This window comes from Bombina bombina, chromosome 2 (genome assembly GCF_027579735.1).
Source record: "Bombina bombina isolate aBomBom1 chromosome 2, aBomBom1.pri, whole genome shotgun sequence".
Taxonomy (NCBI): Eukaryota; Metazoa; Chordata; class Amphibia; order Anura; family Bombinatoridae; genus Bombina; species Bombina bombina.
This window is the reverse complement of record NC_069500.1, coordinates 424,804,848-424,821,146: the sequence shown is the minus strand read 5'-3', so window position 1 is coordinate 424,821,146 and position 16,299 is coordinate 424,804,848. Positions and strand designations below refer to the sequence as shown.

Below are 16,299 nucleotides of genomic sequence, written 5' to 3'. Positions count from 1 at the left end.
TATACATACCATGAGGGCGTATAGAGCAAAGAATAGTGCTAAAGAGTTTAGAGGCAAACAGATTTTATTATTTAATGATTTTTCGGTTGAAACTTCTAACAAGCACAGAGTGATGGCTCCATTATGCATGCAAAATGATAAAATTAGATTTAAAAGCTAGACTATTATACCCTGCTAGAATAAAGTGTACAATTACAAGAAGGGATTAAAACCTTCTTGGAAGAATCTGAAGCCAGGGAATGTTTTTTTTTCCCCTATAATCTGCTGAATTATAGAAGAGGAAAAAAAAAAACACAAGGTTTCTGCGAGATTCTATTATTGCTTGGCATCGAACATGCACAATCTTAAATAATTTCTCAGTTTCCAAATATTTAGAGATTAATAATAACTGGAACCTCCAATTGGGACAGAATGCTAAATTTTTGAAGAATCATGGATTATCTTGAGTACATCAAGTATGGGACGTAAAATACAGGGAGAGGCTTGTATATTCTCTTTTGATAGAATAAAGGACCGGTATGTTTTGGATGAAAAAACATGGTTTTACTTATCTACAGGTAAAACAATATTGTATTAAATTACATAGATTATATGGTACACAATGGGATCGGACAATTTTAGTACCTACTATTAACGCTTTCAAGAATGGCAAATTTTCTCTCTCTCTCCCTTGTATAATTTAATTACCAATGTAAATCATGAAATTCTCTTGGAGAAACAGTCTATAAGTGGAGTAATATAGGGTTGCATAGTGTTGATCGACAAGTGGTAGATAGAAGTTTACGGAGAGTTGAAAAAACAAATTATGCTTACCTGATAATTTCCTTTTCTTCTCATGGAAAGAGTCCACAGCTGCATTCATTACTTTTGGCAAATAAGAACCTGGCCACCAGGAGGCAAAGACAACCCAGCCAAAGGCTTAAATACTCCTCCCACTCCCCTCATCCCCCAGTCATTCTGCCGAGGAACAAGGAACAGTAGAAGAAACATCAGGGTGAAAGGTGCCAGAAGAATATAAGGATGCCCCACAGAAAATTACAGGTGGGGAGCTGTGGACTCTTTCCATCAGAAGAAAAGGAAATTATAAGGTAAGCATAATTTATGTTTTTCTTCTTAAATGGAAAGAGTCCACAGCTGCATTCATTACTTCTGGGGAAAACAATACCCAAGCTATAGAGGACACTGAATGCCAAGACGGCCCATACTGAGGGCCCCAGGAATGAACCTCAACCCAATAAAAAAACCTGCTTCGTCCGAAGCCAAGAAAATTAAAAAAGGAAAAGCCCCAATGACACTGACTCGCAGTTAGTCCAGAAGCCAAACTAGAGACCGCAAACGGACTCGACTGAGCCAACAGTCCTCCAGGAGACACCCTCGCCCAACAAACAGTCCCCATACCACTCATCTCCACAAATTAAGGAGACATCAGCCGAAACCCCCAAGGGAACAAAGAGAAGGAGAACCAAGGAAAGCCAAAGGTCCCCTAATACAAACAAAGTACACCTCCAAGTGAGAGCCCAGCTCACAGAGACCCAAAGGGGCCCAAACAGGGAAAGGAGGCCACGCCTATACCAAGCGAAACCCGGGATAAGACCGGGCACAGAGACAGACCAGACGTATCTCCAACATCCTGCAAGCACGGAATGCAACTGAAGAGGCAAAGTCCTCCCAGTGTCTGACCATAGAATACCAAAGTATTCGACCATGAATAGTGTGTAATACACCCAGGTGAAAAACCCCAAGTTTGAGAACACAGAGACCATAACAGGACGACACAGAGGGTACTTGCGAGGAAGAAGCAGTCAAGCAAGAAACAGACAGGAAAAGCAACCCCCAGACAGAGGGCACGCTCCAGGCAACCTAGGTCGCCAAACCTACACACAGATCCCTAAAACAAGGGGAACACAAAACCTCTATCGAGGCCCCCGGAGGAGAGTATACCCTCAGAACCCAAAGGAAGAGTAAACCCTCTTCTAATCAATGGAGCAAGTTGAAAGGAAAATCTATACCCTAGCAGACTAAGCTAACAGGATAGACTCCACAAAGTTCACACATACAGAGGAGACTGCGACCCGAACGCAGTGCCCTAGACTGCCCGGCCAACCTGACCTGCAGACCCGCACCCAGCTGGGCTAACCCAACCTCAGGGATCCAAGACAGGGGAACAAAAGAATCCTGAAACAGGATAGCACAGCCATTCCCAGAGAGTACAAGTACAACCTGACTCTGAAACCAGACAACAAGGTTGTAGACCTAAAGATCTATCAAATAACGGCCCAACAAGTCTGCTTGGAGCCAGCAAGACCCCAGGGGGAACAATCCCACCCTTCCACCTCCCATCCAGGAGAAGCCCCAAGCAAGGACTCCATCTTCATAGGGAGGAGAATATCCCCTAAAGACAAGGGATGATGCAGGATGCGCAACAACTGTCCTCAAGGTCCGTCTGACACGTCTCTGCCAACCTCGTGGGACGAAAGGCAAAGAATGACTGGGGGATGAGGGGAGTGGGATGAGTATTTAAGTCTTTGCCTCCTCCTGGTGGCCAGGTTCTTATTTCCCAAAAGTAATTAATGCAGCTGTGGACTCTTTCCATTTAAGAAGAAAAGCTTCTCTTGCTGCTTTTTCCAGAGAACAACTAACGAAGATATTGTTGATGTTCTATATAACACAACATAGTAGATTTAAATGGGGAATAAATTCAGAGATTCCATGCTGTTTAAAATGCAAAATTACCTAATGCTAATATTCTTCATTACTTCTGGTCATGCCTAAAAATACTGAGATTCTGGAAAAAAAAGTTTATTATGGGTTGAATAGCACTTGCCGTACTGCTATAGCTTTATCTGCTGAACAAATTATCTTTCTTTTTGAAGACCACAAACTAGAATAATTGGCAATATTTTATAAATACAACTATCATTTTAGAGTAGAATCCAATTTTAAAACATTCGAAAAGGGAACGGGAGCCCTCCTTTTTCTCTTAAGAATGCTGTGCAAAGACAGTTTTTGATTGAGCAAAATGACATTGGGTTTAAGCTTGAATATAATGTGTAACTATTTTTTGAAAAATGTCAGAAATGGCTTGCGACGACCGGGAGAAGCTGGAGCGGATGTCAAGTTTAAAAGGTTAAAGGGACATGCCACCCACATTTTTTCTTTTATGATTTAGAAAGAGAATGCAATGTTAAACATCTTTCTAATTTACTTATATTATCTAATTTGTTTTATTCTCTTGATATTCTTTGATGAAAAGCATATCTAGATATGCTCACTAGCTGCTGATTGGTTGCTGCACATAGAAGCATCATGTGAAAGTGCCCCTGTTTTTAATCGAATTTTTAAAAACCGGGCACTTTAGCATCAAAATTTACATTCACTTTAAGAGTAAATAAATCTGATACTGTCTTTAGGGAATATATCTGGTAAGTACATGTGTGATATGTCTCATAGTTTGGTTACTATATAACACTTATCTTTACATCCTATTAAAGTCTATGGGTATTCTATTTTGTCACTCACCCTTGTCATTCCATAGAAAGCAGCTATAATCTCTTTCAGAAGTTGCTTTTCTACTTGGGGAGTATCTGGCAAATCTAAGAACAATCAATGTTATCATTCATACTTGTCATTCCACAGAAAGCAGCTATATTCCAAGTAATCTCACATTCACAGTCAGCTATTGTACTTGAGGAATATATATGATGAATATCTATGTGATATGTCTCAGTTTAGTTTTTTTCCTACAGCACTTTTAGATTTACATCCCATAAAATTTTATGGGCATTCCGCTTTGTTACTCACCCTTGTCATTCTATAGAAAGCAGCTATAATCTTACAAAATCTCACTTTCAAAATATCTTCTTGATATGTCTCATAATTGTATTGCTATAGGACTTTTACTTTACATTCCATTAAAGTCTATAGGCATTGCATTTTGACATTTAGCTATAATCCCACATAATCTCACTTTTAGATTATGATACTGTACTTGGGGAACCTATCTAGTAAATATCTATGTGATATGTCTATCAGATGTTGTGCTATAGCACTTTTAAACTTTACATCCCTTTAAAGTCTATGTTTTTTAAATGTTGTCATTCCATAGAAGGCAGCTATATAATTCCATGTAATCTCACATTCAGAATCTCCAACTGTACTTGGGAAAAACAGCTGGTATATAGTTTATGTCTCATAGTTTGTTTCTATAACAGCCCTTTTCACTTACATCCCATTAAAGTCTATGGACATTCCATTTTGTCATTCACCCTTGTTATTCAACAAAAAACAGCTGTAATCCTACTTATACTCACTTTCAGAAGATGCTACTGTACATGGAGAACATATCTGGTAAATATATATTTCATATGTATCAGTTTTGTTGCTCTATACATTTTAACTTTACATCCCATTAAAGTCTATGGGCATTCCATAGAAAGCAGCTATAATCCTATGTAATCTCACATTCAGAATATGATACTGTATTTATGGTATATATCTGGTAAATATCTATGTGATATGTCTCAGTTTGGTTACTATAACAAACTATAACTATAAGTGATTTTAAACTATTCTCTCAACAATATTTGTAATTAAAAAAAAGTAAATGATGGGCACTTTCATTGATCAAAATCATTGTAGAGGCTAAAATATATAAATAATTATCTTTTAGTTTTTTTATACATTCCACCCATAACAGTCTATTTCTGTGTAAAATAACGAATCACGCTGTAGCCAATCGTAACGCGCCCCCTTTGGCATCCAGCAAGATAATAACTCCCTTGGTTTTGATACCAACGGAGTTGCGTTATGATTGGTTACAGCTTGATTTGTCATTTTACACAGAAATTGTCTATGCATTGAGGGCAGAGGAACGGCAGAATGATAGTGTAAAGTCCTGACTGAGATTGGAACGACACTAAGGGTTAAAGTGAAGGTAAACTTTGATGAATGAAAGCCCGTTTTTTAAAAATACTATTAAAAACAGGGGCACTTTCATTCATCAAAGTTTAGAAACTAGCCGCTTTGATTAAAAAAAACAAAAACTTACCTTTGTTCTTTTCACAGCCAGAGCAGCTTCCCCCACCTGGAGATCCTCTCTTCACACTTCAGCAATGACTAAGCCCGCTTCCTCCAATCACGGCATTCCCCCCAGGGGAGTCATTGCCTGAGGCCATGCCGTGATTGGAGGAAGCCGGCTTAGTCATTGCTGACGTGTGAAGAGAGAATCACCGGGTGGGGGAAGCTACTCTGGCTGTGAAAAGAACAAAAGGTAAGTTTTTAATCAAAACGGCTGCTTTCTAAACTTTGATGAATGAAAGTGCCCCTGTTTTTAATAGTATTTTTTAAAAAAGGGCTTTCATTCATCAAAGTTTACCTTAACTTTAAGGCTTGGAGGGATGGGAATGAAGGAGGTATGAAGAGAAGTGAGAGAGCAACAATGTTGCAGTTATGGAGATTGGTCTTACCAGCCAGTTAAAAAGGTGATGCAGGAAGATCCCAGTCCTCTTTCTGCTTCCTGTGAAGGTCCTTAAGTTTCCCATCCGCCCTTCCAGGTTGGAATGGTTGGCTTGAGTTGACGGCTTTCTTGGGGTTGCTGGTGCTGCATGGCGAGGGTAGGTCTAGTTGAGCTAGCCCTGGTAAGACCATGCATCGTAACTTTGGTCTATCCTGCCACTATTCGGCTCATACGGTTGGTGGTGTCAGGGTGGTCCTTGCAGACACAAAGGCCAATAATGCTCTAGCGGGAGGTCTAGGCCCAGTTATCAATTTTTAGGGCGGAGGGACGGCCATGGCTGAGAGGGGAGCAACCAGCCTTAGGCACGGGCCTGGGGCACTCCTCCCTCCACATAGCAGTCCAGAAGAACTCAAAATAAAGCCTGATATACTGCTGATAGCGGATGTCGCCCGGGACAGCCCCACTGCAAATATATCTTAAACTGGGCCTCGGCCTCTCAGACAGGAGATAGATTAGGGAACTCAATTGCCGCCATGCATTAAGTTATGTTTAAGTATAAACAAAGTTTAGTCGGTTTGATTTTTTAATAAACGTGACCCACGTTGGTCATTTTCTCCCAATACCGTTGTGTGCGTCTTATTGGTAGAAGAACAAGGGGGGGGGGGTTAAGGTGTTGGCCTGTGAGAAAGCAACGACTAAGCATTTATTCCCTTATGTATAATAAAATGAAAGGGTAATTATGTATCTAATTTAGCGTCTACATTGATTTTGATCAATGAAAGTGCCCATCATTTACTTTTTTATTACAAGTTTTGTAGAGAGAATAGTTTAACTGTAAATCAATGGGCATTCCATTTTGTCATTTATCCTTGTCATTCCATAGAACGCAGCTATAATATCAATCTCACTTTCAGAATATGCTAATGTATTTGGGGGGGGGGGAACATATCTGGTAAATATCTTTTTGTTATTTCTCATAGTTTTGTTGCTATAGCATTTTTAACTTTACATCCCATTAAAGTCCATGGGCATTCCATTTTGTCATTCAACCTTGTCATTCCACAGAAACCAACTATAAACCCACATAATCTCAAGCTGAAGGGTGGTAGAGTCAGGAGTAATTTGAGGAAGCACTTTCTTTACAGAAAGAGTGATTGATTTATGGAATAAACATCCTCAAGAGGTAGTAATTACAAACACTGTCGGGGACTTTAAAAATGCCTGGGACAAGCATACTACAACTAGATAAGTATATACTGTTAGGTAATATCGGGCGGACTTGCTGGGCCTATGGCCATGGACGAAACTACAGGGGGTGCAGAGGTCGCAGGTGCGACTGGGCCCCTGAGGGTGGGGGCCAGCTTAAAAAAAAAATATATATATATATATATATATAAAAATGTTTTCAGAATTTTTTTTTTTAATAAAAAACGTTAACCTACCACTGCGTGCACTGATATCATGTGAGTGTGGCATGACTACAGGGGTTAGTGTTTCTGTTTTACATTGGTATGTATGTGTGTATGTATGTATGTGACTGTGTGTGTATTTATGCATGTATATGTGTATGTTTGTGGAACCAGCAAATTACAGACCTTGTTACTACAGCATGGGGGGGCAGGGGTTAAACAGTGTCACTATACAGTACCACTATATACAGTATGGGGGGGTGGACCATGTCACTGACTACTGTGGTCACTTTATAAAGTACTGGGCGGGTAGGGTCAGGCCAGCCATCTCACCGGCAGATTACAGACTGTGTCACTGACTCACTATATACAGTACTGGTGGGTTAAACAGTGTCACTATATACAGACTGTGTCACTAACTTACTATATACAGTACTGGGGGGTTAAATAGTGTCACTATATATATATATATATATATATATATATATATATATATATATATATATATATATATATATATACAGTAATAGGGGGTCAGACCATCTCACAGACTGTGGGCACAGGGTACCTCCTTTTGCAGACATGTAATCTGATTCACATTTTTTTTGTGTGTTAAATGTAAATTATTTTTTTTAAAAATGATATGTATTAAATTCACATTTTTTTGGAAGGGGGAGGGGCAGTGGGGGGCCCATTCTTAGATTCTTGCACCGGGGCCCTGTGGTTTCTAGTTACGCCTCTGCCTATGGCTCTTATCTGCCGTCAATATCTATGCTTCTATGATTGTAATCTCACTTTTAGAATATTATACTGTACTTGGGCAACATATCTGGTAAATACAGTTGTGTTATTTCTTATAGTTTTGTTGCTATAGCATAAGTCATATAAAGAAAAGAGGGGATGTTTTAGACAAATTGGGAATATGTATTAAATTGCAAATCGCATTAATACAAAGACAAATAAAAACATCATTTATAAATGAGTAATCACGTTAGTAAATTAGGCTACTATTTCTAGTGCTCAGAATTCCCTTTTTTTCTTTTTATTTAGTTATAAGATTGAATAAAATATATATATTTAAAAAAAAAATAACCTAAACTTTTTCTGCAATAGAAGTAATTTAATTGCTTCCACATCTCTTTCACATTTTTTTTTCTCAAACCAACCTTGAGATAAAAAAATATTAAGCAGAAGCCATACTGCTAAAAAGTTGAAACCCATCCACGGCCTCTCTGCTCCCACTCCCAGAATGAATAAGCAATTTTTACACAAATCAAATCAACTCATTGGCTCCACACAGTAAAGCAGTGAAGTTATTCAACTACTCTCTGCTCCCACTTTTTACACTAATAAACTCATTGGCTCCACACAAAGCAGTGCAAATGTGTAGCGTTATGACAGTCCGCAGATACTGAACACTTAACATGTTTTTCCACTTAGAAGTATTTTTATGCAACTTGAACTTTGCACGTGATATTAATCCTAGACATATCAAGGTGGGACCTTCACCCCAACTTCTCCACTTTATCACTGATGTATGCAGATAAAACCCCACCCTTCCCAATGTAGCCCATTACGTGCGCTGACCTTTGAAGAGACTAATCTGACGAAACTGGACTGGTAGGTTATTGACCTTGGCAAATATGAAGACTGAACGGCAGGGCTGAGACAAGAGATCCACGTAAAGAGTGGTGTCCGACATGGCTGCAGGTTATTCAAAGACACCAACAGGAGACAACGCTGGACACAAATAACTAAGCTAATGCCTCTACTAGTACTTTATAGCGTCCTGCCAACACCCACCAGTGACTTCTTAGTCACGCCCACTAGTTTTTTTTTTCACTTGCGTTATCTCTGTGCAGTTGCAGTGTGCATTTCTGCAACACTGAAGTTACGTTTTATTTTCCTGATCATTAACTCATTCACTGGCGGAAGATTCTCTCCCCATGTCATGTGCTTCAGTATATTTATTGATACTATCTTTTTTTATTTATCTTCAAAACACATAAAATTAGTGTAAAGTTAACAAAACGGTAGAAAAGTCACCAAAGGGATTGTTTATTTATATATATATATATATATATATCTACAATATACCCAGGGGCACAGTGCCATAGGTAAGAGTGAAGTGTACGTTCTGTCTGCTGCTTACCCTTCTAATTAATATTTATTTTATTCCATAGTGACCACTTGTTTACTCATACACCATAAGTCCCAAAAGCACACATTTGTAGTTCAATTTTCCATGGGGTCAGAAATATTTGTATGCACATTCTTAATTAATCTTTTTCTAAGGACCAAACATACTAATGCTGTGGGCCTGCTAGTAGGATTCTAATTTCACCTGGTCCAAATTTTTTTCTCATTGGCCAGTAACAGTACTGTGTTAATAGTGGTAGTGCTGCTGTTGGTGGTATAAATTAGATGTTGCTGGACCAAGATTTAAGGCAGTGACTAGGGTTGCCACCTTCAATACAGAAAAAATTCTAGAGAATCTGGCTCACAGGGCAAAATTCCAACATGCGCCCCCCTCACAGAATCTAAAGTCCCCCTCCTAGACCTTGCATGTCACTCTGTCATTTAGAGGTCAGCTCCAAAGCAGCAGTGCACTACTGGGACCTAGCTGAACACATCTGGTGAGCAAATAACAAGAGACAAATATGTGTTGTGGCCAAACCCCAGTTAGCTCCTAGAAGTGCATTGGTGCTGCTAAGGATATGTACATATGATTTTTAAACAATGGATACCAAGAAAACAAGAATATTAGAATTGTCTTAAATTTTTTTGTTGTGTCCTGAATTATGAAAGTTTAATTTTGACTTTCCTATCGCTTTAAATATGTCCTTTTTCTACTATAATGTTTTTTCCAAATATATTGATATTATCTAAAAACATCTTTATATCTTTTACTAATTGCCATTATATTTATACTTTTCTTATAGCTATGCATCTTTATTTGCAGGGCTGTCTTTAATATTGACTGGACCCTGGGCAAAAATTTTCTTTCTGCTGCATGCGCCTACAGTCAGCCCTACCCAGAAACAATCCCCACCACTAGAGCAGTTACCTGGTAACATTGGTAACCCCAGTAGGACCTTTTCTGATGCAATGGGAATGGCTGTATGCAGAGTTAGGGCTTTGCATTCAGTGCTGCACAGTGGCAATAGCTTGGCATGTCACATGACACCGGCACGGTCTGGCACATTTTTTTTAAAAATATAAGCAGAGTACTTTTGACTGTGACAGTATTAGGACTGAATGCGTGTGTTCCCCATGTTACATCAGCAGTCTGGTTGAACCATAAAAAAAATAAAAATAAAAAATATTTTTTTTTTAGAACTCTTGGGCCCCTCAACAGAGACTGGGCCTTGGGCAGCTGCCCCTTTTGCCCTGTGTTAAAGATGGCCCTGTTTATTTGTTTAATGCATATCAATCCCTTTAAATTCTTATCCAAAATGTATCTACAAAACTTTAAATATACTTTAAAGGTGAACTTTGCAAAAAAGTAATCAGGTAAGATTTTCTAAAGGATTGCAATATGTCACTGGGTTTATTGGTAACATATTTAGGGGTCTATTACAATTATTTAGAAAAGATATAACAATTTTTTTTTACAAAATTCACTATTAAAGTCTATGAGATTTTTGCACAAAAATAATTTGATAAAGAACTGTAATAGCTGTTTATTTTTCAAATATACTATACACACAGGCATTAATAGACAGAGACATGCACACACAGACAGTAATAGACAGAGATATGAACTCACAGACAGTAATAGACTGAGACATGCACTCACAGACAGTAATAGACAGAGACATGCACACACAGGCAGTAACAGACAAGAATTGAACAAGGATTGGGCAAGGGGCAAGACACAAGGCAAGTATTCTTGTAATACTGTGTTTTATGTATCATTGTATCCTTTTGCAAGTGCTGCTGTAACACTGTGTCTTATGTGTTTACTTGGTTCCCAATTTCATAATAATGCTAAATATCTTCATATTCTTTTTGCTACCTCTTGTCTCTATAACAAACTACATTACTCAATTACTCCTTCTCCCTCTCCACCTGCACTGTTCATTAGCCCATCTCTCTTATACTCACCTTACTTTTGTACTCATGAACTTTACCTATTCCTAAACACTCTCTCTCCCCTCTGCACTTCAGCCAAAAAACAGTCTCATTACTGCAAATCTGCTTCTCATCTCATGTCATTCTCCCTCTTGCTCATACTAGCTGCTGGCGACATCTCCCCTAATCCTGGTCCCTCAGAACCTCCTAGCCTTTCACATCCTTGTGTGCCTTTCAATAGACTTCATAAACTAAACATTGGTAACTTTAACCACATTTCTCTTACATCTAAAACCACCTCCCCCTTCGCTTGAGCACTCTGGAACTCTCGCTCTGTTTGCAACAAGCTCACTTCTATCCATGATCTCTTTATCTCCCACTCTCTTAACCTTCTGGCTCTTAAAGAAACCTGGCTCTCTGCTTCAGACACAACATCCACTGCTGCACTGTCACATGGGGGTCTCCATTTCAGCCACACTCCTAGGTCTGGCAATAGACAAGGAGGTGGTGTCGGTATTTTTACTTTTCTCTCGTTACACCTTCCAACAAATACAGCCCTTCTCTTCACTCACATTTTCTTCATTTGAAGCACACATGATTCAGTTATTCTCTCCCCTCTCTATACGTGTTGCAGTCATATACCGACCCCCTGGCTCCCCAACTCAATTTTTAGATCACTTTGCTGCCTGGCTTCCTTATTTTCTTTCCTCAGACACCCCTGCCCTCATTCTTGGTGACTTTAACATCCCTCTTGACAATCCCACTGCCTCCTCTGCAAAACAATTTCTTCAACTCACTTCCTCTTTCGGCCTGTCACAATGGACTGACTCTCCCACTCACAAAGATGGTCATTCCCTTGATCTGACTTTCACCTATCGATGCACTCTTTCAAATTCAACAAACTCCCCTTTTCCTCTCTCTGACCATCATCTCCTAACTTGCAACATCACTTCCCTACCTACAACTCCCCCTCCCTCTACCCCTCACACCAAACTTCACAGAAGCACTAAGTCACTAGATCTGCATCAGCTCGCTAGCTCTCTCAAACCTCTCCTCTCATCCATCACCTCCTTTTCCTGCACTAACCAATCTATCTGCCAGTATAATTCCTCCCTTACATCGGTCATTGACACTCTGGCCCCTCCAACCTTAGCTCAGAAACCACACTCTCATCCTCAGCCCTGGCATACTCCTCTGACACGATACCTACGCAGATGCTCCCGTACTGCTGAGCGACACTGGAGGAAATCTCGGAGTTCAGCTGACTTTCTTCACTACAAGCTCATCCTGAACTCCTACTATTCTGTCCTTAATCTTTATAAGCAACAATATTTTTCTAATCTCATCTCTACTCTTTCCTCTAACCCTAAACGTCTGTTCTCCACGTTCAACACTCTTCTCCGCCCACCCCCACCTCCTAACACAACCTCTCTCTCAGCTCAAGATTTTGCCAGCCACTTCAACAACAAAATTGACTCCATCAGAAGTGAAATCAGCTCTCAACATACTTCCAATCTCCCACCCCCTCAAAAGCTCACGATCACCCAAAACCAAAATATCCAAAAATGCAGCTCTTTTGCCCCTGTTAACAAGTATGAAGTTTCTGCCCTTATAATGTCCTCCCACCTCACTACCTGTCCCCTCGACCCCATCCCTTCACAGCTACTCCCCTCCCTCTCTTCTACCCTTAGCCCCATACTCACACACATTTTCAACCTCTCCCTCAGCACTGGTATATTTCCCTCATCTCTAAAACATGCACTGGTCACACCTATCCTCAAAAAACCTTCCCTCGATCCAACCTCCCCTTCCAACTACCTCCCTATTTCCCTACTCCCTCTTGCCTCAAAGCTCCTCGAAAAGCTAGTTTATGCACGTCTATCCGATTTCCTTACACTAAACTCTCTTCTTGACCCACTGCAATCTGGATTTCGTTCCCATCACTCTACAGAGACAGCAATTGTCAAGGTTACCAATGACCTACTTACAGCAATATCTAAATGCCACTTCTCTCTGCTTATCCTCCTTGACCTGTCTGCAGCCTTTAACACTGTTGACCACCCTCTTCTGCTCCAAACCCTCCAATCCTTCGGCATCTGTGACACAGCTCTCTCGTGGTTCTCTTCCTACCTGACTAACCGTTCATTTAGTGTAGCCTTCTCCGGGGGAGCATCCTCTGCCCCGTTACCACTTTCTGTTGGGGTACCTCAAGGCTCTGTCCTTGGCTTGGTCCCCTTCTTTTTTCAATCTACACATCATCACTCGGTTCCTTTAGAAAGTCCCATGGGTTTCAATACCATTTGTATGCCGATGACACCCAAATCTATCTCTCTGCACCAGACCTACCTCCTTCCTTACTAACCTGTGTCACTAACTGTCTTTCTCACATCTCATCTTGGATGTCCTCTCATTACCTTAAGCTAAATCTCTCCAAAACTGAACTCCTTATTTTTCCCCCTTCTTTTAATGTCTCAATCCTCAAAATTTCTATAACTATTGATAATTCCATCATTACCCCTACCCCGCACGCCCGATGTCTTGGGGTCACACTTGACTCAGATCTTTCCTTCACTCCTCACATTCAGTCCTTGGCTAAAGCCTGCTGCTTCCACCTTAAAAACATCGCTAAAAGTAGACATTTTCTTACACAAGATACAACCAAGATTTTAATCCACTCTCTCATCCTTTCCCGCCTCGACTACTGCAACTCCGTCCTCGCTGGTCTACCTAGCTGCAGCATAGCTCCTTTCAATCCATTATGAATGCCTCTGCCAGGCTCATCTTCCTTACTCGTCGCTCTTCATCTGCTGCACCTCTCTGCCAATCCCTTCACTGGCTTCCTCTTGCCTCTAGGATTAAACATAAAATCCTCACCCTGACATATAAATCTCTCAACTGCACTGCTCCCCCCTACATCTCAGAACTTGTCTCTAGATACTCTCCCTCTCGTCCCCTTCGATCAGCTCAGGATCTCCTCCTCTCCTCCTCTCTTGTTACTTCCTCACATTCCTGTTTACAGGACATCTCCAGACAGGCTCCCATCTTGTGGAATTCCTTGCCTCGCTCCATAAGACTCTCCCCTAGTTTTAACAGCTTCAAGCACTCCCTAAAAACTCTACTATTCAGGGATGCATACAACCAACATTAACCTTTCCTAACTCCATTGCTTCCCCTTGAACCCCTTAGAATGTAAGCCTATGGGCCCAGCTGTTTAGAGATCGATTCATAAGAGCTGACTACAACAGTGAAACTCTCGGCAGGGCCCTCTACCCACTTGACCCCTACAAAAGCTATTCTGCACACCGACTATGTTTACAGCGCTGTGGAATCTGCTGGCGCTCTACAAAAGACCTGATAATAATAATAATAATAATATGCACACACAGACAGTAATAGAAAGCGACATGCACTCACAGACAGTAATAGACATAGACATGCACTCACAGACAGTAATAGACATAGACATGCACTCACAGACAGAAATAGACAGAGACATGCACTCACAGACAGTAATAGACAGAGACAAGCACTCACAGACAGTAATAGACAGAGACAAGCACTCACAGGCAGTAATAGACAGAGACAAGCACTCACAGGCAGTAATAGACAGAGACAAGCCCTCACAGGCTGTAATAGACATTCACACACACAGACAGTAATAGACAGACATTCACACACAGGCAGTAATAGACAGAGTCATGCACACACAGGCAGTTATAGACAGAGACATGCAAACACAGGCAGTAAAAGACAGAGACGTGCACTCACAGGCAGTAATAGACAGAGACATGCACAAACAGACAGTAATAGACAGGAGAGACATGCACACATCGGCAGCAATAGACAGAGACATGCACACACCGGCAGTAATAGACAGAGACATGCACACACCGGCAGTAATAAACAGAGACATACACACAGGCAGTAATAGACAGAGACATGCACACACAAGCAGGGATAGATAGGCATACACACACACTCAGGCAGTAATAGACAGAGACATGCACACACAGGCACGGATAGATAGGCATACACACACACACACACTCAGGCAGTAATAGGCTGATACACACACACACAGGCAGGGATAGATAGGCATACACACACACACACAGGCAGGGATAGATAGGCATACACACACACTCAGGCAGTAATAGGCAGATACACACACACACACACAGGTAGGGATAGATAGGCATACACACACTCAGGCAGGGATAGATAGGCATACACACACACACTAAGGCAGTAATAGGCAGATACACACACACAGGCAGGGAAAGATAGGCACACACTCAGGCAGTAATAGCAGACACAAGCACTTACATGTAAGTTTGTGAAAACTTGCCATTGTCATTATGGAGTAATAATTAAGCATTTGTAAACAATAAGTAAATAAATACACACAAAAAAGGCATAATGTCAAAAAGATTTTTTTTGTATTCAACAGTCCTTAACAGAAAACCTGTTCCTTAGTATGTGGAAACCCAATTTTTATAAAGCACCTTTTTAAATTAGCTCAGTAAAACGAAAAAATATGTACATATCATTATGTAAAGACCATGAATAATTTGTCATATGCATAAAGCATCACCTAGGAGACTGCTTTCCTCAGGGTGATTCCTCTCCTTTTTACTTTCAGTTTTAGCTCTAAGTAGTTATCTGGTTTTAACACGCCCCCTTTGTGATCTTGTTGCTCCATTAGTATGATTGACAACCAATGCAACAAATTAACATAACAGATTCCTTTCAAAAATGTATATGCTTGTGATCTGTGTATTTTAACCTTTGATATACCAGTAGTTTATCAAGCAAGCACTGCCAATTTAACACAATTTTAAAAAAATAAAAACATTTTTTTAAAGTGCTCCCCACTGCTTCCTAATGCGCCCCAGACCGGATCCATGCCTAATTTAGACAAATACACACAAATGTAAGTGTTTTCCACAAAACACATCCAGACACTTCTGTATCCAACGACATTTTACTCAAAAACATTTGGGTCCTTTCAGAACCAACACTTTTTTACAGAAAAACAGCCGGATCCTGCACGATCCGTACCAAATTTAGACAAATACACACAAATGTAAGTGTTTTCCACACAAACACATCCAGACACTTCTGTATCCAACAACATTTTACTCAAAAACATTTGGGTCCTTTCAGAACCAACACTTTTTTTACAGAAAAACAGCTGGATCCTGCCGGATTCATTCGCAATTTAGACAAATACACACAAATTTAAGTGTTTTCCACACAAACACATCCAGACACTTCTGAATCCATCAATATTTTACTCAAAAACATTTGGGTCCTTTCAGAACCAGCACTTTTTTAAAGAAAAACAGCCGGATCCTACCG

General features: G+C 40.3%; 1 protein-coding gene across 1 annotated transcript in view; it reads right to left on the bottom strand.

The window, feature by feature from the left end:
- LOC128648974 (glutathione S-transferase theta-1) overlaps positions 1–8,647 on the bottom strand; it is a 108,246-nt gene extending 99,599 nt beyond the window's left edge. Inside the window, exon 1 of the mRNA XM_053701972.1 lies at positions 8,452–8,647. Within this exon, the coding sequence (XP_053557947.1) occupies positions 8,452–8,566 (115 nt within the window). The 5' untranslated portion in view covers positions 8,567–8,647. The remainder of the gene's footprint in view (positions 1–8,451) is intronic.
- Between the last annotated feature and the right edge of the window lie 7,652 nt (positions 8,648–16,299).